At 42.3% G+C, this 27,832-nt stretch overlaps 1 protein-coding gene across 2 annotated transcripts; it reads left to right on the top strand.

The window, feature by feature from the left end:
- The first annotated feature begins 10,483 nt into the window (after positions 1-10,483).
- On the top strand, positions 10,484-27,820 carry LOC105026496 (E3 ubiquitin-protein ligase arih1). Of its 2 annotated transcripts, none has more exons than XM_010897990.5 (14): positions 10,484-10,931; positions 12,009-12,076; positions 12,432-12,576; positions 18,487-18,579; positions 20,259-20,314; positions 21,341-21,407; positions 21,641-21,747; positions 21,949-21,991; positions 22,267-22,338; positions 22,512-22,642; positions 23,575-23,632; positions 23,882-24,142; positions 24,815-24,927; positions 25,573-27,820. In XM_010897990.5, exons 1-14 carry the CDS (start codon positions 10,656-10,658, stop codon positions 25,655-25,657), a joined length of 1,575 nt encoding a protein of 524 aa, XP_010896292.1. In that variant the 5' UTR covers positions 10,484-10,655; the 3' UTR covers positions 25,658-27,820. The 2 variants fall into 2 exon arrangements, with proteins under 2 accessions (XP_010896292.1, XP_010896291.1); XM_010897989.5 differs by having other exon boundaries at positions 23,861-24,142.
- Positions 27,821-27,832: the final 12 nt, after the last annotated feature.

The following is a 27,832-nucleotide window of genomic DNA, read 5'->3' as shown; positions in this document are numbered from 1 at the left end:
TCGCTGGTCACTTTACGGTGCCCTACTTTCAGCCGGGGGTTTGTAACACCTGCCGGATCAGTCCCTCGGCTCAGCGCCGGGCTGGAGGAGAGGAGATCAGTGTCGGATTGGAGCTCTGCTGAGCCCTTTGACAGAGCTCACAGCCCCTTGGCTTGTTTAGGAGATCCACACAGGCACTTAACAAAGCCAACTGCTGGCGTGGCGATAGCAGGCACGAGGAGTTATGGGCGGGTGTTTGTGATGATGAGTTACGGGACATATGTGTCAGGGATAGCTTTTATAATGCAGCCCCTGAATAGCATGCCCGTCTCCCATATTTCTTTTAAAGAAAACCTGTCTGAAGTTTGTCTCCCTGCTTTTTTTGGGGTAATGAGTAAAAGTGACAATCAGGAGCTGCTAAAATTAATGTTTTAAACCAATAAATGTATAATTGTGGCAACATTTCATAAAATTAATTATAGATTTAGTCTAGAAGTGTGAAGAATATGTCCCTGAGTGACACTGACACAAGTTTCACAGTGCAGTTCATGACTAGATCTTCTTCCCAATCAACCTAAGAAGATTTACATCTAATCCTTTTGAATGTCAACTCTTATCAAAGAGTAGGATTAAAGATTCTGGGTATTCGGTCCACGGTATCTATAGGGAACTATTATGTTTGGTGGCTTAAGCATGTTACCATTAAAGCTTTCCTTTTGAGGATAACAGATTTACATTACATTATTTTATTAATATTTTCTGTTTACATATTTAAAATCACTGTTCTTCTGAATACATGGGATGGGTGATTGGGTTCAGTTAGGAGAAGCCATAAGGGTTTTGGTTACAGGGGATGGCCAGACGGCTACCTCTGCAGTCTTTGAAGGCATACATTTAGGAGACGTCTGAGCTACTTCGTATTAAAATCCAAACACCGGGGATGTTTATGAAACTAAACATGCAGAGGAAAGTGACATTGCTGCCTTGCTGCCTTGCTGCTTGCGCTTGAGCACAATTACCGCCCAGAGTTTCAGACCCCTCTTCTGATGAAGTTTGTTTCTGGCCAACTTCGTGCCCTAGGTTTCGAGGGTCAAGTCAGAACACTGGAACACACAATGACTAAACAGGATGAAGTATTTTCCTTATTTCCGGAGATTTATTATTTAACACAAGCTTGCAGGCAATAGTTTGTACCAACATACAGAAGGTGTGTAAATAGAGAAGGATAGCAAAGGATTGAAAGGTAAGAAACACACATCTTATATACATTGATAGAAACATCCCAACCCCTCATACTGTTCCTCCCTTTCATGTCTACAACATATTCTGTGAGTTTCTACTTGGCTCTGATGTAACCCAGTGACCTTGGGTGCTTCCTCAGTCCTAGGCTTTGCTCTAAACCCATGACCTTGGGTGCTTCCTCAGTCCTAGGCTATGCTCTAACCCCATGGCCTTGGGTGCTTCCTCAGTCCTAGGCTATGCTCTAACCCCATGGCCTTGGGTGCTTCCTCAGTCCTAGGCTATGCTCTAAACCCATGACCTTGGGTGCTTCCTCAGTCCTAGGCTATGCTCTAACCCCATGGCCTTGGGTGCTTCCTCAGTCCTAGGCTATGCTCTAACCCCATGACCTTGGGTGCAACCTCAGTCCTAGGCAGCTGGGCCTCTGTCTCTAAGAAACTGGCAAAAGGGAAGCCTACCTAACTCCAACATTGTCTGTATTTCTCCATTCCCACACTCCTGTTCAGCTATCATGCGCTGACCGACTCCTCCATGCTCTGTTCTAGTAACTTTCCACTTGTGCACACATAAATGCAGTGTGTGTCAAATCTGTCATTGGAAATGCCCATCTATCAGGTCTTTCCTTCCTTATAATTGAGCCTCGTCTCACTTCAACTCTGCAGAACATTAGGCACACACTTTCTCAGTTTCTCTTTGCACAAAACTGTGTATACGATACAATAATTTGTACAATGCAGTTTTCTATCATTACACATTTATTCACTTATACTAATACCTTTGTACTAAATTATTCTTCCACACTTTCCTAACTTGTGATATGTTGTTAGAATTGTTAGTCTGAAGAGTCTGAACTCCCCAGAATTTTTCTTTCACCATTTCCAAATGAGGTGTGATATTTTCTTCACCATTTCGTTCTCCGCGCTGGTAGAATTTCTGCCAGTAGCTGGTTGCCGTCATGATTTGTAAGTTCCAGAGCCTTGTGTACAGTTAGAAATGAATGTACATTTCTCAAACTATTATGGAATTTTGCTAAAAGGAAAATGCTGTATTATCTCCATATAAAAGCATTGATGCTATAACAGACCCTCTAGTTATATAGAAAGTGTTCCTAATTGATGACCAACATCTCAATAGCCAAGAAATATGTACACACGAGGGGGGAAGCTCCTTCAACTTAAAGTTCTCAGAATAATAATGTATTTTCGTTACCGGTTTCACATGTTATATTATAAAGCCATGTTACTCTGCCAAAGTTAAAAAGCTGAAAGCACATGCAAATAAAATCTGCAGTATATACCCAACCTGCTTTTTCTCCCTTTTTATACTGTTAAATTGTTTTTGGAAGATAGTGAATCATGAATGCTGTCAGCAATGTAGCGACCCTTAACAAAAGCCTAATTGCTTACTTGGACACTTTTTGTCACCTGCTTTCTTCGTTCTGTATGGCAGCCAATTTAATATAAAACTATTGTCACAGCACAAAAAGCAAACATATCGATTAGTTTTAGGCATTAAGCACTTTTATAGTGGCCATTTGCATCCTGAAATTGTAATTAGCCCATATCTTTGGGTTGAAGTTAGTTCCCTCATCTTTAGTTAAACATTATGAAAGGTGAGCAAAAAGGTTCTTTAATTTTTGTAAAATAGATCGGAATATTTGTCTGTTTGTCACAATGTAATTGCTTTGAGTAGTTCATCCTGAGAGACCGGAGAACAAGAGGATTTTAGTATTCATGTTAACTGGTAATCATAGGCCTCAGGGAAGAAATGTTTAGGGCTCTGTGAAAGAAAAAGTCCAGTAAAATGTAATAATGGCTTGTGTAGTATCTGATGGAGGGATACAGTGATTAAGGGGAGAGCAGTTTGGTGACACACGCCTCACGTTGATTTCTTTGGTTTGAAAAAACAAAATGTGTACACTTGCATCCAAGCTGCAGCCTATACATAAAGGCTGTAGGTCACAGTATTGTAAACACCAACAAGTATGATTTAAAGATTGCTATATTTTAAAGAAACAAACAGTGAGGCATCACCAGAGTAAGATAAATATTAAGAGGTCATCTGAAATGAGTCAATGGTAAGGTATAATATTACCTATTCACCATCTGTGTCCTCTAGGATAGAGTGTAGGACATTATATTCAAACCAGTACTCCATTTCGTTTCTCCTTTCTGAACAACAATTGCTGTATGTATTAGGTCCCAATCTTTGCGCACAATGATCACCAAGCTAATTTTATTAGAACATGCTGATCTGAGTGAAAAGCTCAACGGTATCGTCAGTGGACCTCCTCGTCCTTGTCTTGGTAGAAATAAGATGAAGTGAACATTTGCGGCCCCATTCACCTCACGATAATCTCATTTTGGGGCTCAGTGTGTAAAACAAACTAATTAGAAGGCTCTTAAAACAGATGGTTGTCCATCATCCAAAGCCCTGTTCCCTCACCAACACCACCCACCAGGGATTAGATTACACCACCCACCAGGGATTAGATTACTATCTAGATTAGGTTCTTTATTTCTGGAAATATGGACGACACACAGATTATTCTTAATGCTACAGGGAAACAGGGGGAAATTACCTTATTACAGCATTATTGTATCTGACTGTTCATTGTAATCGAACAGATTGGTCAGATTAATACAGTGGCTCGTGTTATATGCCGATCATTATGGCCTTCCTGGCACTTAGGTTCTGCGGGATTCTAAAGATGCCTGGGGAAAAGGCGACATGTCAGAGTGGTCACTGGGTGTATTTGTGGGCCCAGGGACTCCTGTGGTAATGTTACATAGCAGTGTGTGTTCACTCACCATTGTAAGTGGCTCTGGCTAAGAGCACCTGCTTAATGTCTTCAGTGTGAAGCGCGACCAGCAGCACAGGGAGTCAGTAAGCCAACTGTCTCAGTGATTGGATTGTTTCTGCAATTAAAATCTCATGTCTTACAAAATGGGACACTGAAACACAGAATGAACCAAATGACCAAAACAGGGACACTGAAACACAGAATGAACCAAATGACCAAAACAGGGACACTGAAACAGAGAGTGAACCAAATGACCAAAACAGGGACACTGAAACAGAGAATGAACCAAACTGCAATTTGGATCTAAGAGGGCCACTATTTCTAATCTGCCTGAGATGCCAGGCAGAGAAGAGTCCTTAATAAATACTGACAATCAATTGGTTAAAGAAAAACTAAGACACAAAGACATTCCTTAGCTTACCAAAGTACAGTGAGATAGTTTGGTCAACAAGAAAAGAAATGTTAAAAAACAAACATGGATGATTTGGTGATTGAGAGAATTGAAAACACACTTGACCACAACCCTGACACAAATCACCCCCAACTGCCTCACCCCTCCGACCCCTTCCTGCTCCTCACCCCAGCCTCTCTCTCACCTCCCCCCTCCTCAGCCCAACTTCTCTCTCACCTCCCCTTCCTTCCTCCTCCTCAGCCCAGCTTCTCTCTCATCTCCTGACTGCTGACAGGGCTGCCTGCGGGTTAAAGCGCCACCAGTACCTTGACCACACGACACACAGCTGAAGGGGGGACATGTTTAGTAGATGGGGGCAGTTGGGGCTGGAGAAGAGGTGGGGGTGCAGGGAGTAGTTTAGGTTGGAGGGATTGGGAGTGGACGGGGGTGGGGAGATAGCAAAGGGTCAGGACACCGGCCAACTGGGATAATCCCCCAGTACCAGTCTTCCAAACCCACCTCACGCCCCACCCCCTCTCACCCCAACTCAAGCCCCACCCCCTCTCGCCCCAACTCACCCCCCACCCCCTCTCACCCTGCCTCACCCTGCCATCCCCTCTCCCCGCAACCATCTGCCGCGATGACCATAATTATCAGAATGGGAAAATCAATTGCTTGAGTAAATATCACAGGCAAGTAAATTAAACATTACATTAGGACGACTTAGCTAAAAAAAATATTTACTGCTGATGAGGAGAAGGCTCATTACAGGGAGGGAGCATTGCATTGTGACAGAGTTTGGGGTGTTTTTATCGAGTGTATCTATTTTAACCAGATGTTGTGATGAGAATAAGGTCTCTCACTTCAACACACAACAAAATGCACTAACCATATTCATACACACATTAACTAGACAGTACATGACAGTAAACAGTACATGACAGGCCTACACAAAACAAAAAACTTAAAATGCCCAAAAAATTATATAATTGTAATTGGAAAGAAACAGTCTTCTGTAAATAGATACTTTTCCATCTGCCTAAAATATCCACAGATGCATTAAACATAATTTGAAAGTTTTGAACAGTATTAAGAGATAAGAGTATAAATATGAACCTTTGATGATTCTGCAAACAAATCAGTTTCTGTCCAGTTCTGGTTAAAGGTGTCCAGTTAATGGTGTAATCAATAAACATTGTAACAGTGGTCAGTAGATTCAACAAATATTGTGTCCCTCACAAACATGCAGCCTTGCTTACTCACAAACATGCAGCCTTGTTTACTCACAAACAAGCAGCCTTGTTTACTCACAAACAAGCAGCCTGCTCAGCCTTCCCTTGAGCCCCCTGTGCACATAATGTACCCAAATCAAACCTTCTAGCTTACAACAGGGCAGGACTGCGACAGGACATTCCATTTGGAAACAAGCAGTTCTTTTCCTCATGCAGTTTTTCTCTTTTAATTAATTTGTCATATTTATTTAATTTGTCATATCTTATAAAATGAGTCCAAAAAAAAATAAAACCTTATTATTGGGCAACCATTATGCACATCTTCTAAAATTCTCAGATAATCATTTCATCGATAATCTGAGGCAAACCAATTAAATTTGCCACACCCAAGATTTGCGTAACGCGGGGGAAAAAATCTCAGTTTAGTGTTTTTAATATGCAAGATAAACCTCTTACACTAAAATAAGGGTACGATCACCATCCTCATAGACATAACAGATTACCCATGTCCAGAGACCAGCCCAGACCTTCAGACAGATTTGGGCGGTGGTCAGGTATTGTTTTCATAGTAACGCTAGAGAGAGGCATCAATCCAGGATTAGAGGCTATCGGCACATGTCAGTGAATGAGAGTGTGTGTGTGTCGTGTGGTACGGACAGCACAGTGGAACCTATCGGACACACAACCAACACACACCTCTGTGACACGTGAACCCTCCCAGGCACCTGTTGAAACACTCTACCAGGCTAGCAACTCTTACAGTAATCGTCTTAAGATGATCCCAATCATGCAAGTGAATCGGTGGGGGGGGGGGGGTGCTTCAGCCATCCTGATACACGTGTAAATTGATGTCTGTTCGGTGAGTCAGAGATAAATAGTTGAGATGTAAATGTATTATAACTAATCAGCTCTTGATTTTCAGTTAGCACGTTAAGGAGAATGCATATGACTGTGACTGGGAGGAAACTGGACATTGGATTAATTAGCAAACTTAGCGCCAAAGAATTTGAAAGTAATGTCCACCACATTACTGACCGAATCATTTAGGCTATAACATCTTAAAATGGTTTGTCAGTTCTCCGTCCTGCATTTCAAAATAGACAAACAATGGTTTAGACGACAATTCACAGCAAAATCATCTCACTATAAACCAGTTGATTGTAACACCAGGGTTTTTGGCCAGGCAGCTCTCACTGCGGCCCGGCTTATTCCCCCCGTCTCGGGGCAGTATGGTGTTGGTTGGCCCGCCAGGTCAGGCCAGATCATGTACTGAGGAACCTAGCCCGTCACCTGAGCTGTCCCACTCCCCACGGGGCCATCCGGGCTGGGCCTCTGTCGCCCGGCTCATTATCTTATCTCCCATTGTAGACTCGCTGTAATAACCTCTTTCATGATGGATGATGTCACTGTCCGATTACAAAGGGACAAAACACGCCAGAGATCACCTTTCCACTGCACAGCCAACGGGCCAAGTCCTCCAGGGGGGGCCAGGTCAGTCCTCCCGCACAACCAGGGCGGGAGAACAAGAAGAGCTGAGCGGCCATTTTAGTTGTTCTCCTGTGTAGCGACAGTAGTTAAGGGAAAGTTCAAAGTGGCTAAAACAAAATATCGATATAATAAGTATCAACAGGATCAAAGACGAGTCTTCTAAAACTGCGTGACCTTCATTCCCAGATGTATTTAAGAAAGACCCCAGATTAGAAATGAATGCATCCTCAGTGAATGATATGCAAGTTTTGGCAAAGAAACATGCTTGACATAATCTTAAAGTAATTAAAGATGCAGCATTTAATCTTCACCCAGAGAGTCCCTGGAGCATAGCAGTGGTCTCGGTCCCTGTCTGGCTGTACAACTGAGTCATTACAGCCGGGTGTTTGGATTCGAATAGTCGCACATTGTCAGAGCCCAGGTATCCAGCAGATATACAAGAGAACTGGAACAGTACTGCTCCGTGCTGACGGGGATGTCAGGCAGGATGTCCTAGTTTTGTCGCACTCTAGCACCTTTTTATGGTAGGACCAGCACCTGCAAGCTCGATAATGGATGTTGGCAGGAGAATGCCTTCACCTCCGGGCTGCGGCGCATGTTTGCCGTCTGCAAATTTGTGGTACAATGAGTGATGTAAAAACAGAGAAGAAGCAGAGTGGCTTGCCGAGACATGAATCTGAGTAAGCATGTCTGGAACTTTCAGTCTTCCACACCTGCTGTGGACTTGAACAATACAAAAATGCTAACCACTTTGGCCAGATAGAGTTCTGTATTGATCCAGGTTAGAATAGTGTAGAATTATTTAGTGTGAATGGAGGCAAAACCCTTCAGGTAGGAAAAACACAGCGTATACATTATTAAAAAACAGCCTCCTCTGCCGTAGATCAGGTCACTTTCCTCCCTGGTATAAATCAGATTGGTAACCTGTGCTCTTTTTACTAGAGACACTGAGTCCCATCTCCCCATGCCACAGGTGAAGACAGACGAAGTCATTATCCATTCAAAAAAAGAGGAGCCGGCACCCGATGCCCCCCTCTGCCCCAGTCGCCAGGTCTGGCGTCTGGTTACCGCGGCGAAGACACAAGGCAACCCCAGGATGCTGTAGGGGGGCCAGGTTCATCTCTGACCTCGGCGAGCAGTAGGTCGCTCACCAAATCACATTAAAGTTTCAGAGGGCCCAAAGGTACAAGTCAGGAGTGTTAACAGCCGCATTGTCCCTGGTTCCCGCCGGCTCAAAGGGCTGTAACGTGGCACCCAGATGCCCCTCTCACTGCCACCCCCCTGGGCTTACAGGTATAGTAACTCTGTCCACACCCAGAAGGTTGATCTGTGTGTGTGTTGGTGTGTGTGTGTATGTGTGTTTTTGCATGCATGTGCGTGTGCGTGCGGGTTAAGTGACTACAAACCCAGCCATTAGCATGTCTTGAGTCATGCCTTGTGTTTAGTATACGCCCAGGTGGGCTGGTGTCATTCCAAGGGATGCGTTATTAAGAGAGTTTTTATATCCTCGTTTTGAGTGTCAGTCAGGTCAAAGCAGAATGAAGTGATTGTGTTGAGAGTGACCCTATGCTTTTACAGGCTCTGTTTTGGTTCTTCCTGGTCCGGCTGAAATGAGGGGATTGAAGGACGGAAGCTGATCACATTAAAGGTGTATCACATTAAACCCTGAGCTCCTGTCTTCTAAGTCTCTCTTGTGCCATTGAAGAACACTGAAACAACGTAAGAGGTATTAAATGTACTGCATTGTTTTAAAGGTACACACACATCCTCAAGACCCAAAACTGACTGAAAGATATGAGACTGCAGAACACTATTATGGCTTTGTTAATCATTGGAATATTTCTACATACACAGATATTTTACTCAAACTAGCTGCTATTTTACAACACATGTCACATTTTCATTTAATTATGTTAACTTTGTGTTTACTACAGCACAATCCAAATATTGCTATTGCTTCAGTTTTTTTCCCTAATAAACAGCTTGCCACAGATATTTAGTGGCACTTGCATCAACACAATTCACGTCATGGACATCTGTTGTATAAACTCCAAATCTCTAAGTCCCAAGGGTTATTGTTAGAATGGGATGTAATACAACGATTATTGCTGTGGCTTGCTTAAAAATAGTCCAAAAACAAACAGTTCTTTCAACAAAACAAAAGGAACACCTGCTTCACAAAAGGCATGCCCTAACAACAGACAAGCTCAAAAGCGAAAACAATGGGTTTATAATTGTCATTCAGGGTTAACAACTAGCTTTAAGAAATAATATGCTACAACAAATGATTAATAAAATATGAATAAGCAGATATCAACGATGCATCAAACAACTCCAAAACTACTATGGTAACTAAAACCCAACCAAGTACCTTCTGCTGTCAGCTACCATTATCTCAAATACTTGTCGGTCAAGTAATCTATGTGGAGAAAAATGTGGCTCCATTTGTAAACTCTACAGATCCAAGGTAAAAATTGTGTCCCTTATTTCAGTAGGGACTACAATGCAGGATGAAGTATTGCCCAGTCATTGTCTAGAAAGACATGTCTGCACCAAAATGTATGTATGTGTACACATAACCCTTTATATTTCTTTTTTAATCCCAGTTACAGTAGCTGTTCCTGATTCTACTGGTCTCAATAGTAATGCTTATAAGGAATTTACTTTCATCCAATGTAATTAATTTACATAATATTTAATTGCTTAATGAATTGCAAAATACCATTAATTATGGTAAAGGACATTGTAATTGCACCATATATGGGTCAGTTAGCCAGATTGCTTAATGAGTGCCCTTAAAATGTAAATGCAGTTCAAAAACTTAACTCTGTGCTGTCATCTAGTGGTTTGGTGTCTTCACCTCATACTTGTCAATCAAGTCACCAAGACCTAACCCTAATTAGTCTTACCTACTTTTACATATGATATTAGGTGCTACCAACATTACAATATGATAAAAAAACTAAGGCGATGCATTACAGTTACAATGTATAACTTGATTTCAACTGGTAGGCATATATAAATTCAGTATGGGGTAATTTGCCTATACGATATAGCAACCTCAGGTGTCCCCCTATATTCATAGCCAGTTACGAACAAACGTGATACGTTGACGGATATCTGAATTTTGAAAAGGTTTATTCAGAGAATAGTCAGCTTCTCTACAGTAGAAGTTGAGAACACAGTTGTGAATGGCAGACCACAGTATTTAAAAATATTTTGTTAAAACATTACAAGTTGTCATATATAAACATTAATCTTGGTGAGCACGTTTTTTTTTGTCGGCCACAACTTTTCTTTGGACTATATTTTCCTTATTTGACGTGACGTAGAGCGTCCGTTCGTTTGTATGACGCCGCATCTCTTTGTTGGTCTAGCGGCACCTACGCTCATGTTGTTGTACTCTCTACGGAAATATTTTTCTCTTTCGAAATATTTAGTCTCTTGTTTCGTAGCGGCCTGCTCAAATCCTCATATCTAGTGTTTGTACCTTACCTTGTCACAATATCGAATTAACCGAGTAATGGACTCAGACGAGGGGTACAATTATGAATTCGACGAGGAGGAAGAGGAATGCAGCGAAGACAGCGCTGAAGAGGATCACGAAGACGACACCCTGGAAGTGGAGTTGGTTGACCCTGTTGTGGCCGTGGGAGAGCGAGATGATTGTGGGGAGACCGGGGGCAGTGGCCTAGGTCCTGGTCAAGACGAGGAGGACTATCGGTTCGAGGTTCTGACTGCTGAACAGATACTTCAGCATATGGTCGAGTGTATCAGGGAGGTCAATGAGGTCATCCAGGTGAGGTGTTTCGAGGCTGACCGGTCTAAGGAAAGCCCGAGGATTATTGGTTTCGGTAGGCCGCAAATGTAAAACGTAAACATTTGCTAACTGTCAGCTAGCTACCGAACTAGCTAGCTAGTTTACTGACCGTTAAAAATAACCGTAGGTAACGGTGAGCCTCGACTTCAGTTAGCTTTATTTGATAGCTGGCTAACTCAAAATTAGCATACAGTAGCTAGTATGTCAATTGACTAGTAACGTTGCAGTAACTAGTTAGCGCAATTACCATTACTAGTAGTGTAGCTAGCTACGGAAATATTACAGTAAACTAACGTCACTCCAACTTGCCAACCAACTTGTTAGGAATAACTATCTTAACGTTGGCGAAGCTGTCTATTTTTGTTTAGTCAGCTAGCTACAGTAACCTAGCTTCTACGTTAGCTAAACAACCTAGCCTAGCTAGTTATGTCTCGTCTTGGGTGACGACTAGTACGGCTGGCTCGGCATGATAAGCTGTCAGCTCTGCACAAAGATGCTGTGGACCCAGCGAAATAATTCGTTAAAAATAAGGCCCAGTCAGACACATAGTTTAGCTAGTTATGTTTGTAACCTTCTTGTTACTGTAGTTAAGAACCTATAGCAATTACAACACTGTCAGTGTCTGTATTTCTCTGTTAGTTCAAGTACTGAGCAAGCTAGCTGTCTTACATTAAATCCTATCAGCCTATTATGTAGATAGTTTTGTCCTAGATCATAGCTAGCTAGCCAACTTGCTAGTACTGTCTGGGGTTTTTTAAGGCCGGAGTGCCTAAAACAACATGGCCGAAACTTGATGGCCACTTCTGTCAGCCTGGGAGTTTTTCTGCAGTGAATTGCAGATTTTTAAGATTCCTATTAGAAACTTTGGATGATCAGGGAATAGCCTAACATTAGAACTTGGTGTAATAGAATACATGGCAGTACTTCTACGGTTCAGTATTTTTAAAGCCTATTGTAGCTGTTCATTTAGTAGTATTCCAGTAATACTACTAAACCAGGCATTAGCGTGCGTGTGTGTGTGTGTGTGTTTAGCCTAATTTTTGCTACTCTCCTTAGAACCCTGCAACAATAACAAGAATACTTCTTAGTCACTTCAACTGGGACAAAGAGAAACTGATGGAAAGGTAAGTTGACAGTGTCTTCTGTATGATTTGCTGTAAATTCAAAGCTGAACCACATTAATAGTGGATTTCTGTCTTTTGTAATACAACGTTAGATGGTTCATTGTATGCCCATGGTCTGTAATCAAACATGCATGACAATTGATGGCCTTACACAAAAGGATATTTCATCAAATAAATGTTCTGTTTGCCAATTTCACAGCCAACTCTATTGATTGGCTTTTGTCTTAGATCTTCACGTGACCTATTGCTGTTCTTTTTGTAACCATAAGTCATGCCAGGATGCTGATGTATGATCCATCAAGCTGTGATGTACCTTGAGACCCAACCTGAGTGAAGTCAATTTCCCTCTCACTAGGTATTTTGATGGGAACCTTGACAAATTGTTCTCGGAATGCCATGTCATCAACCCCAGCAAGAAGTCGAGGACACGACTGATGAACACGAGGTCCTCTGCTCAGGATATGCCCTGTCAAATCTGCTACCTGAACTACCCAAACTCGGTCAGTACCCCACTGTGAAGAGAGCTGCATAATGCCAAGCCATTATGCCTTCAGCTGGCCTGATAAACCCACATTGCTATCTTAATGTAATTTTAATGGCTATGACAATCAAAATGGTGTTATGGGTCTGTTCAGAAAAATAATCAGAGCATTGATGTTTATATTGTTTTATTCATGTTTATACGCTCAATTAAGGCAGTTTAGTGCAATATGGATTTAATAATAATGCCACCTAGCTCTACCCATTTATCTAGCTCAGGTGTATTGAACTGATACCCTCCTGAGCCTGATGGGTTTTCTGTCCCCCACCTGGTATCCCAGGTTCTGAAAAAGTCCCTGATAAGAGGATTGTTTATGCTAATATATTTGTGCTAATAATGTCCTTTTGCATAGATAGTGACGTGCAGTGTTCTGCAGTACCGTTTTGATCTAGGGAAAAGGCTACTTAATGTCGTGATATGGGTTTGCGTTTCGATTCACTGCTGTTGCGGTTTTTTGACAGTTGCCGCTAGGATTATGTGTGACATTGGAACTGTTATTCATGTTAATGAGGATTAAAATGGAAAGTCTGCACAGGCAGAAAATTCAGTCAAACTTCCGTCAGGTTTAATAGTGACCTCATTGACATTAACTCCATTTCCATCATGAATCACAAATTGACAGAAATAACTTGAGCTGAACATTAAAACCCACCGGGGACGCCAACGTTATTTTCCATATTTTCACACGCAGTGGTTGTATCTCATTGTACGCAAAAAGGCTCACGTTATGCAACTATATTCTTAAAGATATTTTTTGATAGTTACAAAATTAGTTGTATTTTTTTTAAACGGGGTCTCCGATGGAGATAAAGACTAGGTTTTACATGTCGAAGTCAGTAGTGTGACCACGAGACCAAAGGATCTGCTGATGTCATTTTGTACTGCGAAACCTTTAACCTCTCCACCCCCCCCCCACACCCCCCAAACACAACGTAGACACAACTTTCATTAATGGAACAAAAGTGTATACTTGGGAATCCTGTATCGGCCCCTTGTACTTACGCCACTGATCAGAGTGCGCCACTGTTGCGGTTAGCTGGGTGTCAATTTGGGATTGGAAGACGTGTTTGACTGGAGTGGGTGGGTGGCGGATTAGATTTCAACATTGGTTTCACAACACGGAAGACGTTCCACCGAGACACCGACTGCATCCACCGTCACAGGTTATTGCAGGGCATTGACAGCTGGTGGTTCGTGTAATGTTGAAGTGTCTCGGATGTTTACCGCCTCCCAGACTAGGTGCGCAAAGCTCGGAGGCACACTGCTTCCCTGATGCTTTTCTTTTACTGAAAATGCATTGCAGGGGAGCTTCCGCGGCACTCATCATCTTGCTAATGTATCTTCACCAAATAAGGTACAGAGACTTTTTGACACCTCATCAGTTGCAACCACCTGGTGTCCCAGGTCTATATCAGTCTCTGATTAGAGGGCTGCAATGAAAACGTGCAATGGAACTGGCCTCAACATCCTTAGATGAGCAGACAAGAATGAGCTAAACTCAGTACTGAAAGTATTGAAACCGATCTGCCTGGCCAATTCTGGTCAGACTAAACTCTGGGCCTCCATGTTTTTTCATTGCCACCCTCTAATCAGGGACCTATTTAGACCTGGGACCACAGGTGCAGGCAATTTTTTGATGAAGTAGAACATAAACCTTACGAGGTCCTGAACCTGCTGGTTAAGAGCTTAATACCCCTGATGTAGGTCTGAGTGAGCTGGGACACATTCAAACCACGAGGTACCCTTGTGATTTGCTCTTGCTCGTTTTAGCATCTGAGAACTACAGCTTGTCACAGAACTCAGAGCTAACCTCACCAACGACATGTACACACAGTTGGTGACCAGTATGATGACCAGTATGCTGAGGGCAATCATGGGCTATGTGTAGTGGTCCCTAGAAGTGTGAATTCTCAAATGTTTTAGCATTGTCAGTTCTCCCTTTCTAACGGACAATTACATTTTTGTGTGAAACATTTGTGTTAAGCGGCTCACGAGCGCTGCGTATCCCTACCGCCGTGCGCGCATTTGCGCTGTCCCTGCCGCCGTGCGCGCATCTGCGCTGTCCCTACCACCGTGCGCTGCGCACAGCTGCGCTGTCCCTACCGCCTTGCGTTGCGCACAGCTATGCTAAAAAAACATTTTGGCAACATTGCAAGCTAAACATTCTGATAAGCTCTAAGAGTTTTGTTTATTGGAATGCCGTATAACTCCTCGGAACTACATTGATACCTATCACTGGAGATTACAATTAAGCACAATCAATGCCTACTTTAAAAAATTGGTAAATGGTGTGTCAATATCCCGCACGCTACATGCTACTAAATGAGTGAGGATTAGATGTACCATTGTATGCAACCCTAACCACGTTTTACGTTCCTACCTGAAACACCGAACTCTTCAGTTACACTTGGCTTGAATATGATTCAGGTTTTGGCGTGGCTACCTATATCTTTACTATATTTGGTCACGCTGTGGTTTTTGAGAGAGAGCTTTTGGCGCAAGCTCATGGACCATGCATAACGCCTATATGTTATTTTGTGTCTGCCACCAGAACTGTTTAGACAAGCCTATTCCCTCCTTTTAGGCTTAAACTCGATAGCCCAGGATATAGGTTGCATTCAAGAGGCTTCATTTAAACACAGCCCATATCTGATCCAGTAATTTTGAAAAGTCAGATCAGTTTGGGTTTTTTTACCAGTAATTTTGCAGAAAATCAGAACGATGAGGAAAAGAAAACGTTTACACATTACCAGTTGCGGTTGTGGGATTGAGGATTCTTGGTTATTAGTGAAATTATTTTTCTAAAAGACAGGATGTTGTCCTGTATGTTGTCCTGTGGAAGGTGGCGATTTTGGGGAATAATTTGAGTAGGATGTACTTCCTACTATTGAGTTGTTTGTTGCACCAGTGTCTCTGAATCAGTGTCTCCTTTATGTAGGGTATACTTGTAAGTCTCCTTGGATAAGTGTCTCTTAAATGACTACCACATAACGTATAATTTCATGCAATAAATCACAGAAAATCTGGATCGAAACACAGTAATATAATGAAAGTCGTCATGATGTGATAAATCTTACTGCAAAATGTTTTCAAAAATGTGTTTCTTTTGAAATGTAGATCAAAACAGCTGGGTGACCTGTTTGCATGAGTTGTTGAAGATCAACTATGGATCTATTTGTCTGTGCCAACATGGTGAATCTGTGACCATAAATGTAGAACTGCACTGCCAAAGGGACAGGGCTTTGGTGTTAGTGGGAAGCAGCAACAGTGGGAGAAGATCCTGGAGTATGTTTAAAAATATTGCCTGCTCTTCCATTGAGGGTGTCAGGGTTTCAGTTTTAAATTATTCTTTCTGCAGCCCTAAAATAATGAATATTTTAGGTTATGGAATTGTCTAGTCACAGATATTTATGTAATGAATTTTCAAAGGAAGAGGATGCCAGAGTACTTGGAGGAGTGAACGTATGAGAGTCTGGTGGGAAGCTACAGTTACAGTGGGATTTCTTAAAATACAGCAGGACTTCCTAAACAGTGGGTCGGGGCCATAACTGATCACAGGGTTTATTAGTGGGTGCTGAGTCATGAGAATTTATGAAGAACCACACACTGATCATGAGTAATGTTGTCATGGGGGAATGACTCAATTCTCTTTTAGGTATCCACTAGAGATGCAATGGTGCAGTGGGCCCACGGTTCAGTACGTGTCACAGTTTGTTGTTAACGGTACGGTTTCGGTATGAATTACGTCATCTTGTCAGAAGTTATTCCACCATAGTAGCCCACGGTGGAAAAGCAATGCTTACAGACTGTGCTTTGTTTACGGTCTTCTTACCCTCATCGTTACGTTCTGTTCTATTAGACCCTCAGGAGCCCGCTAACGGCCTGGGGCCCCAAGCCAGTTGCCTGCCTTACCTGTTCACAAGCTACACGTCTGGTTCTGTGTGTCTAAATCTACAACGTGTGTGTCGTTTTCACCGCAATAAGCATGTTTTGGAAATTATAGGGAAATGACTGGCATCCCGTAACTCTGCGGTTCACCTGTGTGGATGGAACCATAGGGGGGCCGTATGGGACTGTAGTGTGGTACCGAACGGTTCGATAACATACCGTGTACTGTTGTATCCACAAGGCATAACGGAATGAACACCGTCAGAGATCCGTAATGACCGTGCTAATTCAGTATGTGGTTTACATTAGGAGGGGGTCAGTATGGACGGTAGGAAGCTGTGTACTTTAATAAATATGTGCCGTGGCATGGATTTGCCCATACCTTCCATTCCATGGGAAGCCATGGCATGGATTTTGGCGTGGACGTAAAGTTGCTGCAAACATGTTGGCTAGAAATTGTGTACTTCTGCTGATGAACACACATTAATATTCATATACCGGTTGCTACATTTTCTGCCTGTAATCTGCCAATACCAATTGCCAGGTGATATCAGTTTCTTTAAAACATATTGGTCTTTCCTTATGTTTCAACGTAAACAAACGCTCAAATTGACACACAGTATTTCTAAGTGAAGATGAGCTGTGACAACTAGTTAGAATGTAGTGGTCTTCCTCCATTGTTTTGACATGGCTGGATCACTAGGTGAAAACTGCTGTCTGTAAGGACATTTTCACTTAGGGGTGTACTCACTTTTGTTGCCAGCGGTTTACACATTGATGGCTGTGTTGTGTTATTTTGAGGGGACAGCAAATTTACACTGTTATTCAAGCTGTACACTCACTATTTTACATTGAAGAAATTACACTTTGCTACAGTGTTGTCACGTGAAAAGATATAATAAAATATTAGCAAAAATGGAGGGGTGTACTCACTTTTGTGAGATACTGTATGTCAGGTGACAGTTGTGGTGATATGAGCAACCTCTTCTGTCACCTCAGAATGATGTGTGCGCAGCTGTTAGGAAAGTTGTGGAATGCATACAGACATTAGTGTCCTCCTCAACATATAGTAGTGTCGGTATCCAACAGGAAGCCACAATGCAGACATTGTTTCTGGTGTCAATAACCAGAAGCTGACCCTTTGGTCAACCGTTTCCTTTTTGTGAGTGTTTTTTATTATTATTATTATTATTTGGAGAATAATATTGTTAATGGCATTGTTCTATGCGGTAGCAGTTAGTTGAATTCATGTTGCAACATTTGAATGAACAATTATTGTACTATTCTGAAGTTTATTGTATTTATGACATTTGTCCTAATGCACTGTGTACTGAAGGGCCAATGTAAAAAGCCAGTAGTTATCCCCTGGATAGTAGTTACCATTATATAGTCTTGTACTCCATAAATGTTGTATTTATTGACATTTCAAGGAACAAATGAGTGTGTTGTTGCTGTCCAAGAAATTAAATATACATTGAGATGATTTGTAGGCCATTTTGCCAAGCCCTTGTGTACATAACTATGTATTCAGGAAGAAAGTGATGTGTGTTAGTGCTCGAGGGAATTTAAAGTGTTCACGGTCAATTATACAAATGGACCAAAACACATTACTTAAAATACTTGGGCATTGCCTGCTTCAGACTATTTAACACCGCCATCTGTCCACACCACCAACTTGTGCACCACTACCACCAATCCCCTCCCCAATTACATTGCCACCGGCGCTGATAAAAATCATTAGGAAAAACGCTGGGTTTTGCCTCTGCTTATGGCTATTGCAGGCTGCCAATGCTGTTTTTTTATTTTTTTTTAATTGCCAAAGCAGTGGCCAAAGCAGTGGTAATGTTGCCATGATCAAGTCTGTTTGCTGCCAAGCTTCGCCAAAACAGAAAGTGAAATGTGTTCCTTTTCAGAAGCCTTACTGAGACATCTTTCTCTCCTTTTTAAAAGCCTTACTGAGTCTCGTCTGTTTCTTCTGCAGTACTTCACTGGCCTGGAGTGTGGACACAAGTTCTGCATGCAGTGCTGGGGGGACTACCTGACCACCAAAATCATTGAGGAGGGGATGGGACAGGTAAACACTACAGACACCCTTCATTATGTTTTCAACCCCCCAAAAAATGAGTCTGAGGATTGAATCCTCTTTTGCAAATGGTACCTGGTAATAGGTCAGCTTGATTGAAGTTAACAAAGGTTAACCCTTGTGCGCCCCTCAAATTTACTACCCTTTGGACACCTTCGTGGACAAAAATTTACCCGTACAATAAACTGACATAATATATTTAAACGTTAATATTTTATTCTGCCCTTTTTTTTCCTCCATAAATCTCTTAAACAACTTGAAACCTTCTCAAAACAACCAAATATTCAATAATTTTCAGGATTTTAAATTAAATTTTGACTGTATTCCATCACACACACACATTATTTTATTATTTTTGAGCCATGTGACTACCAAGGTGCCCCAAGAGTTTTGGTGTGCACACATAAAATGTGTGTGTGTGGTGGAATACAGTAAACATTTCAAATATCACAACTTTTCTTCAAAATGGAATGCTTACATTACAGAATGCATGGTTTTATACTCTAATGGCAGTGAGATTAAAAAAAATGTTTTTAATGGAAGTCAATGGGAAATTTTTGTCCACGAAGGTGTCAAGGGGGTGCAAAATTCATAAACGGAGTATGAAAGACATGAACGAGTTAAAGACATTGAATTTCAAAAAATTTAACAAAAAATAAGAGTTCTGCCAAAAAATCATGCCCCTAGCTGCAACACAGACAAAATGATCCCCAAATAAAATTAAATTGAAACATTTACAAAAATGCCCGAGGGGCTCACAAGGGTTAAGGCATGTGTTTGTATAAATGCACATGTCACTTGGATAAAACCGAACATGTAGTGCCTTCAGAATGTATTCAAATTCCGTCAACAGTCAAAAGTTTGGACACTGAAATGAATGGGTGTATAAACTTTTGACTGGTACTGTACTGTTTGTTTGTATGTATGTATTTCTTCAAATCTGAGATTTTTTTTTTTTTATGGGGAAATGGAAATGTCATATGTAAATAACCCTTGATTGTAGTCGGCCTTTGGCCAATTGATAAAAAGACACACGCCTGTCTGAATAAGGTTCCCCTCTTCAGTGCGTGTCAGAGGAAGAATTGTGTTGATGCATGGGTCTGGGGAAAATTACAAAAAATTGCTAAAACACGGAAAGTTCCCAGGAGCCCAGTGGGCACCTAGACCTTTCCTGGGGCTGGTCATTCGGCCGGTCTAAGAAACCGGCCTGGAAGGGCCAGAGCCTTTTCTCTGCAGAGATGAGAGAACCTGCCAAAAGGACAACCACCTCTGCAGCGCTCCATCAATCAGGCCTTCATGGTGGAGTGGGTAGATAAAAGCTGCTCCTGAGTAAAATTTATGTGACATTTCGCCTGTAATTTGCCAAATGACACTAAGAACTTGTGAGGAAACCGATTCTCTGGTAAGATGAGACCAAAATTGAACTATTCGGCCTCAGTGCCAAGCACAACAATGTTCGGTAACAACATGTTATTGCTCATCACCTAGCTAATCCCTATAGTGGTGTATGGTGATGGGAGCATCATGCTATGGGAATTCTTCTCTGCGGCAGGGACTGAGAGATTGGTCAGGATTGAAGGAAGATTTGACTGGGGGATAGCATTCGCCGGGCATTTATTGAGAAGTAAAGAAATAAATGCATTAATTGTCTCTTTTTTTCCCTCCTCAAGACAATTTCCTGCCCTGCTCACAACTGTGATATATTGGTGGACGATAGCACAGTCATGTAAGTGTTCCCTGTATTTGCCATGCTTACGAGGTCAGGTCCTCCGTTACGTGTCTGAGCACTCACATGACCTTTTCTGATCATACACACCATGTTTTCTGTAACAGTTGGAAGAAATTTAGTAGGGCATTTCCACGCGACGGTCAGTCTTAGTTCCCCTGTGGCCTGCCGATGATCCTGTAGCTGTTACGGCCGGCCCACGCGTACTGCTGCAGCAGCGTGAAATCCCTCCCGCTGGTGCTTCACCAGAACTGTCTAGAACTGTCTAGAACTGTCTAGAACTGTCTAGAACTGTCTAGAACTGTCTAGAACATCCATACTGTCTCTGCCTAATACAGCTGCAGAGGCACTCACTGTAGGTTTTCTGAAGCCATTTACAACTGAATGCTTTCCCATGGATAATGTTGCTGGGGATTTGACAGGCAGCTTTCTTCAAGGTGTCGCGTAATCTCCCTTTCATTGTCGGTTTTCATTGTCCTGTCTTTTTTTGTAACGGCGGCGTCCCAAACGGTTCTGGATGTGATGAATAATAATGTGTCCTGTTGCTTTTGCACCTTAACCACATTTTATGTAAGACTTTTACTAAAACGGTTTTTACATGAAAACATCTACATGTTCGGTGTGGTGCCTGGGCGGATTGGATGTACTATTAAGTCAACCTGCAAATATGCAATATGCTGTAGTTTCTGTTGAAAGAAAGTCCAAATTCCAAAAAGTCTGTAGTATTTGGCTCTCCGTCTCACACAGTAACATTCATCATGGTCTATTATCCTTCCTAATGTAGCAATCCCAAAATTAAGATATTTTCCAAACTGTTATTTTAATGTTTACAGACTTTAATTACTTACAAACTAATACCGTTTCTATGTTCAGTCCCTAACAAGCCCATGTTAAGTCCATTTTACTGCCAATTAGCTTAATTTCTCTTACATGCTTCTGGTTACTTTTTCAGTAGCTTGCCCAATGCTCTAGCGGCTAGGCTAGCTGCCACCCATTTGGTTTTGATGACCTATGATTTTCCTGCAGGCGACTGATCACAGAGTCAAAGGTGAAGTTGAAGTACCAACACTTGATTACCAATAGTTTTGTAGAGGTAAGATGTCTCTCACAGTGGTCTTGTTTCAAAGAAATGGTATGCAAGCGCACGCTTTGTCGCGGTTGCCTGCAGTGTTTTGCCACAGTTCCCATGATGTGAAAAGTAAAAAAAACAACCTTTTGCCATGTCAGTGGAAATAACAAGTAGTCCAATGGGTGTGTTAGTACCAGCCTCTTATGCTCTTCTTCTCTCCCTCCCGCTCCAACCTCCCAATATCCTTGTCCTCCCAGTGCAATCGACTGTTAAAATGGTGCCCTGCGCCAGACTGTCATCACGTTGTAAAGGTCCAGTACCCAGATGCCAAACCTGTGAGATGCAAATGCGGCAGACAGTTCTGGTAAGCGACCGCCACGCTGCCATTCGTTTGTCACACTTTCATTAGCGTGCAATGTTTCATCAACACTAATTATTTATTTATTTATTTATTTTTTTAATAATGTGAATGCACTGTAACCAAGGTCTTTGAAATGCTTGATGTCTTTTGCGATGTCGATTGTGAAAATATGAATATTTGAAGACACTAATTTTACCATTGCAGCTTCAATTGTGGTGAGAACTGGCACGATCCTGTCAAGTGTAAGGTACGTCACAGCACCCTCTGATGGATTGGATGACTGCTGTGGTAGAAGCTTAACCTGGGCATTATCATGTTTATCTTTGGCCAAGACGTTTGGACCTGTTGTAGTGACTGTCTGGGTTCTGGACAGGGCCCTGGACTGGGCACTCGTAGTTTTGGGGGTAAATAGTGATGGACCAGAGCTGCTGAAATGAGTGGAGTTATACTTGTGCATTTATTTTTTTTACGTCTTTGATTCTGTTAACTTTGAACCTTTATTCATTCCACATTCTTCTTCAGTGGTTACGGAAATGGATCAAGAAGTGTGATGACGACAGCGAGACGTCTAACTGGATCGCAGCAAACACGAGGGTATTTAAGAGCGCGCTGTGCAATTTTCTTTTTACGGGTGGATAAGCATTTTTACTTTGTGCATTTCGGATGTCCTTGGCCTGACCTGTGTTCATGTAAATGTGCCGCTGATGTCATGTGTGAGCAACTGTGTGCGTCCACTGAGCCGTGTCCACCCCCCCCAACCCCCCCAGGAGTGCCCCAAATGCCATGTGACCATCGAGAAGGACGGAGGCTGCAACCACATGGTGTGTCGGAACCAGAACTGCAAGGCTGAGTTCTGCTGGGTGTGCCTGGGGCCGTGGGAGCCTCATGGCTCTGCCTGGTGGGTGGAGCTGCTTCTTACTGCCCGGTGTGGCTGTGGTAGACCACCGTGCATTTATTGTCCAATAAATAGGAATGGAACTGCATTTCTAACTCCTCTGCCAGACAGACATGAATGCATGTTAGTGAGGTTGGAGGGGAGGGGAGATCCTAGGTCTGACACAGCTGACCCGGGAGATGCCAGGACTGAGGGATAATAGGATGTAAGTTGTGTGGATTTGTGCCAGGGTCAAAACTTTTTCCTCTGGAAAAAACAAAATGCCTGTTTTGGGTTGACTGAAAACTGGCACTGAACGTTGCCTCTTCCCAAGCATTTCATGTTACGGGCCATCGCCGGTCTGTTGGGGGTGTCATGCTCTACATCTTAGTATATTCATAAAGAAGTCTCGAACTTGAAACGTTGAGTCAAGAAAGGTATATGTGGTAGGAGGGCTCTACACGTTTGTTTTCCCGAAATGCGCACGCATTCTGATTTTCCAGGCAAGTGCCCAAATGTAGGTTCATAAAAGCCCATGTGGAATGTTTAATAATTATTCTAACTGTCCACAAGAGTTGTGGAGCTTCTGAAACGTAACTTCACCTACACAACATTTAAATCTAAATACATGATCACATCCTCCTTCAAACTCCATTGCAGACACTCCTGCTGTTCACTGATGCCAAATTGCTTTCAGACACCACCTCCTGCTGGACAACTCATTTACCAATTTACATCCAAAATAGTTTCCCGTACGTGGAATCTTTTTCAAACAGTAGTATCTATTTCTGACCGGCTGATGTCACGACTGTACATTGTAGCTTTCAGTTATTAACCGGTTTTCAACATTAGTTGCTGGACGTCTGACACTCTCTGTCGCTTTGCAATTATTTTCTGTAACTCTTCATGTAGTTCCCATTGTCTTCCTGTCATTAATTGCTTGTGGTGTTTTCCAGGTACAACTGTAATCGCTACAACGAGGATGACGCCAAGGCTGCCAGGGATGCCCAGGAGGTAATATGAGTCATAGTGTCCATGTCCCCCACCCAAGACCGGCCAATTCTTACATATATTCAATCCCGTAGACATGCTACCTGTTCTCCTGAAGAGCCATGCGACCCTCTGGTTTAATACTTGTCATGGTACTAACCAGTGTTGTGATACAGGGGTAATGGCGCGTGTGCGCATGTTGCTGGTAGACCCAGTCCCCCAGGCTAGCTTCTTGTTATGAATAAGAGCCAGGCCTTGTCCCTTCTCCTGCAGCGCTCCAGGGCTGCCCTGCAGAGGTACCTGTTCTACTGCAACCGCTACATGAACCACATGCAGTCGCTGCGATTCGAGCACAAGCTCTACGCCCAGGTGAAGCAGAAGATGGAGGAGATGCAGCAGCACAACATGTCCTGGATCGAGGTGCAGTTCCTGAAGAAGGCCGTGGACGTCCTGTGTCAGTGTCGCTCCACCCTCATGTTCACCTACGTCTTCGCCTTCTACCTCAAGAAGAACAACCAGTCCATCATCTTCGAGGTGAGATGGAGACTCGTGCTTTGAATCGCGGCGATCTGTTTCCGAGGCGCCTCTAGACAAATTCGTCGGAAAGCCGACGGGGCCGTCTTTCCAAACATGGGTGCAACGTGGTTGTGGGGCTCCTGAGCTGGCAAGCGCAAGCGCGCCGTTTGGAAAGAAACTTCAACTCTGAGTCTGAATAATGCAAGAAGAGCGAATGTCACTGGGCTATTTGACATTGTTAAATAGTGTAATGGTTTGTGACGCAAAACAAATTAGGATTAGTTGAGGAATAACTAAAAGTTCACTGATTACGAGCTTCAGTAGCTACATATAGTAAACCAAAATAAAATGGTTTATGGTTATGTTGCAATGGATGACCTGCAACCAACATGTTCAACATCATAAATCACTTGAAGTGTTGGACTGTGTGTCATGAAACACTGCTCTCTCACCCAGGAAGAGCAGGTTAGAGTGAGGGTCAATGAAACATATGTATCCCAATTAATCGGCTTGATAGAACTACATGAAAATATTAAAATATTTGATGTTGATTGATTAACAAGTAGTACATGTGACTAGACTTGCCTAGTTTTTTTTCTTTTCTTGATATTGTTACGGTACATAGTTAGCTAATTGAAAGAAGCAGTGGACCTATATGTTCTGTGACTGAGCCCAAGTGGTCCTCTTCAGAACAATCAGGCTGACTTGGAGAACGCCACTGAGGTGTTGTCTGGATATCTGGAGCGGGACATCTCCCAGGATTCTCTGCAGGACATCAAACAGAAAGTACAGGACAAATACAGGTGAGTTAAATACAGGGGTTTGGTAATGTCAAAATTATGCTTTATGTAATTATATGCTTTATGTAATTATAACAATGTTATTACATGTTTATACACATTTTGGACACTTTTCAATGCCTTGGTGGATCCTAGCACAAGGGGACCATGTTTGTTTTTATGTTACATGGCGCAAGGACCATTCATCTCGTATAGTACGTATTCTTTATTAAGAATATAAAATGGCCTGTCAGGTGTAGACAACTTTCTTCCTCAGGCTATATGGTGATTATATAACTACATGATCATATGATCTCATGAAATAACGGCACTGTCATACAAATGCTATTTTCTGTGCGTTAACTTTGAAATGCATCGTGGGTAATCAGATTTTTAGAGCCACACCGGTCCTGTGGCAAGCCCTCTGAAGTCTCCCTTCAGCTGAAAAAATAGCACCTTGCAAACCGGTTGTTGGTTCAGAGGTTTGACCTACCATTCGGTCCCAGCAACGCCCCTCAGGACACTGTCACATCAAAGGTGGTGGTCTGTTGGCCACTTCGCCGTACATATCAGAACGAGACTGGACCAATTTGGACCAACCCCCCCTCCCTCCCCTCTGTGTTTGTTTAACCGGCCACTGTTTGCCATTTGTTTTGTCGTCTACTCCAGATACTGTGAGAGCCGGCGGAGGGTGCTGCTGCAGCATGTGCACGAGGGCTATGAGAAGGACCTGTGGGAGTACATCGAAGATTAAGGACAGACTCTTTACTGAAATCCTCTACAGACTAGAGCGCTGATGCAATGCCACGGGGAAGCACTGGTTTTCAGCTATCGCTGCTGATCTTCCCAATATTGCGTTTTTTTTTTGTTTTGTTTTTTCTTGGGTTTTGTTTAATGGAAAAATAAAATTTCCATTAATACGTTTAAATAAATTATATCGAAATAAAAAAAAGGTAGAATATTTAAAACTTTAATCGTACAACAGTATTGTTTGTAGCAGATTTGATTGTGAGGAGAAAAAAAAAAAAGCCTCCCCTTCTTTCGATTGGTCACTTGTTACATCACTCCCTTTTCACCACTGTTCAGTTCCAGTGAGATTCATTTTGTTTTATTGCGAGTGCCCTTGAGTGGGACATGGGGTCGTGTTCAGCACAGTCCAACTGTTCAAGCCATGTTTGTAGTGTTTATATCCCGTTTTAGTTTTTTTGAATGTTGATTTGCTGATTGTAAGGTGCAAAACCATATGGGTTGTTGGGGGGCGACAGGACAAATGCATAGGGAGTGCAAAAAAAATTATGAAAATTTTTTCAATTTGTAAATAAGGCATATGCATGGAACAGCAAGTGTGGCACGCTGATTTATTTTTCCCTTTTTTTCTTTTTTTTTTTTTTTTAGAACAATATTTATTCTTTTGCAAATATTCAATACAGTTGCTGTGTAGAAGACAAGGTCCCTACCGCTTGTTTTAAGATCTATTATTTGTGAGTGTTTTGGAAGTTTTGTAGCTTTACCCAGGTGAACAAGAAACGAAAAGGTTGCTAAGTACTGCGTGACCGAACTCTGGGTTAAAGTAGCTTTAAAGCAATTCTGGCAAAACAAAATCTATTAAAGGGATGGCATTTGTGTTGGTGAGAGTGGGACTGACGAAGGAACCATATTTTTATCAGTGACTCAGACAGGTGTGGTGGAGTTAATGTTTTATTCAAGCAACAATGCAACCCTCAGAGGTTATCGGCTAATTGCACCTAAGGGGTCTTGAGAGTTTATTAGAGAATTACTTGGAAAGGGGGCAGGGTGCAGCTGAAATTGTACCCTATTCTCTATATAATGCTCAACTTTTACCCAATATGTTTTGCACTATATATGGAATAGGATGTCCAATTGGGATGCATTCCTGTTGTCTGTTCTAATCGCCCTTCCCTCTTGATGTTTTGTTGTCCAATTACCAGCCCTCCTGTTTTATCCGTGGAAGTACTAATTTCAAGATAACACACTACCACCTGTTTCATGAGAGCCAAATTGAGTGACATTCACTCATTGAAAAATAAAGTAATTGTCTTTCTTTTTTCAGACTTGAGCTTTTACTTGTATGTTTTTTTTTGTATGCACCTTGGTAACGTGGGAGGCGGGAGTTAAAACCCAGAAAGCACTGTATGAACTTTCAAGTCAGTTGGCATGCCATTACCTAGTCCTAGGCCCCTAAAGACAAATAGAAGCTGTGGCAGCTGGCTGATAAGACTCACCTGTTCCCGCCTCTGTTCATGTGTTCTGTAAAGGAGTATTGCTTTCAGTAGCACCATGCAATTGGGTGAATGCGCTTCAAGAGCAGAGTCCCCTGTTTGATGGCCGCATTTTTAATCACAGAACTGGCATGAGAGGAGATGCTTTTTTTTTTAATGTCTTGTTGTGAAGCTTTGGCATCTGGGCTACTCTACGGCCATGGGGGTGGTGTTTACGCTGGGTGTGTCTGAAATGATGCTCCGGGCCCTGAGTCCACTACCTTAGACCGCAAAACAACGAGGAGGTCAATACAAACAGGGAACTGGGTGCCGTTTCAGATACATCCAACATGGTGACATGTTGATGCCAATAACCTTCGTAACACTTTCAGTTTTTTTTATTTTTATTTAATTTTTTATTAGCTTACAAGGTCCAAAGCTGTCTCTGTCAGTACTTGTTGCCCCCAATGCACCGTAGCCCTCCAAGACAAGAGCCTGGCATTTGATGTTGATGTGGCCAGCAAGACCGAAAACAACGAGACGTTTTCACCAGAGCGTGAATCGTCCTGGAAAATCAACATTTGTATCTCTGATACCCTCTGGGAAATGCAGTTCAGATACAGTTGCTTTCATGTATTATAACCATTCTTACAAACAAAAAAAAATGTCCTATTTAAATAAATGTCATTAAAAAGGAATTTTGGTTTTGA

Source organism: Esox lucius, chromosome 2 (genome assembly GCF_011004845.1).
Source record: "Esox lucius isolate fEsoLuc1 chromosome 2, fEsoLuc1.pri, whole genome shotgun sequence".
Classification (NCBI taxonomy): Eukaryota; Metazoa; Chordata; class Actinopteri; order Esociformes; family Esocidae; genus Esox; species Esox lucius.
The sequence above is the reverse complement of the archived record's forward strand: the minus strand, read 5'-3'. Positions and strand labels throughout refer to the sequence as shown.

Coding starts and splice junctions, on each gene's coding strand:
- LOC105026496 (XM_010897989.5), top strand. CDS start 10,656: ATGGACTCAGACGAGGGGTACAATTATGAATTCGACGAGGAGGAAGAG. Junction 24,143..24,814: donor ACCAGTCCATCATCTTCGAG/GTGAGATGGAGA, acceptor GGTCCTCTTCAG/AACAATCAGGCTGACTTGGA. Junction 24,928..25,572: donor AAAGTACAGGACAAATACAG/GTGAGTTAAATA, acceptor CGTCTACTCCAG/ATACTGTGAGAGCCGGCGGA.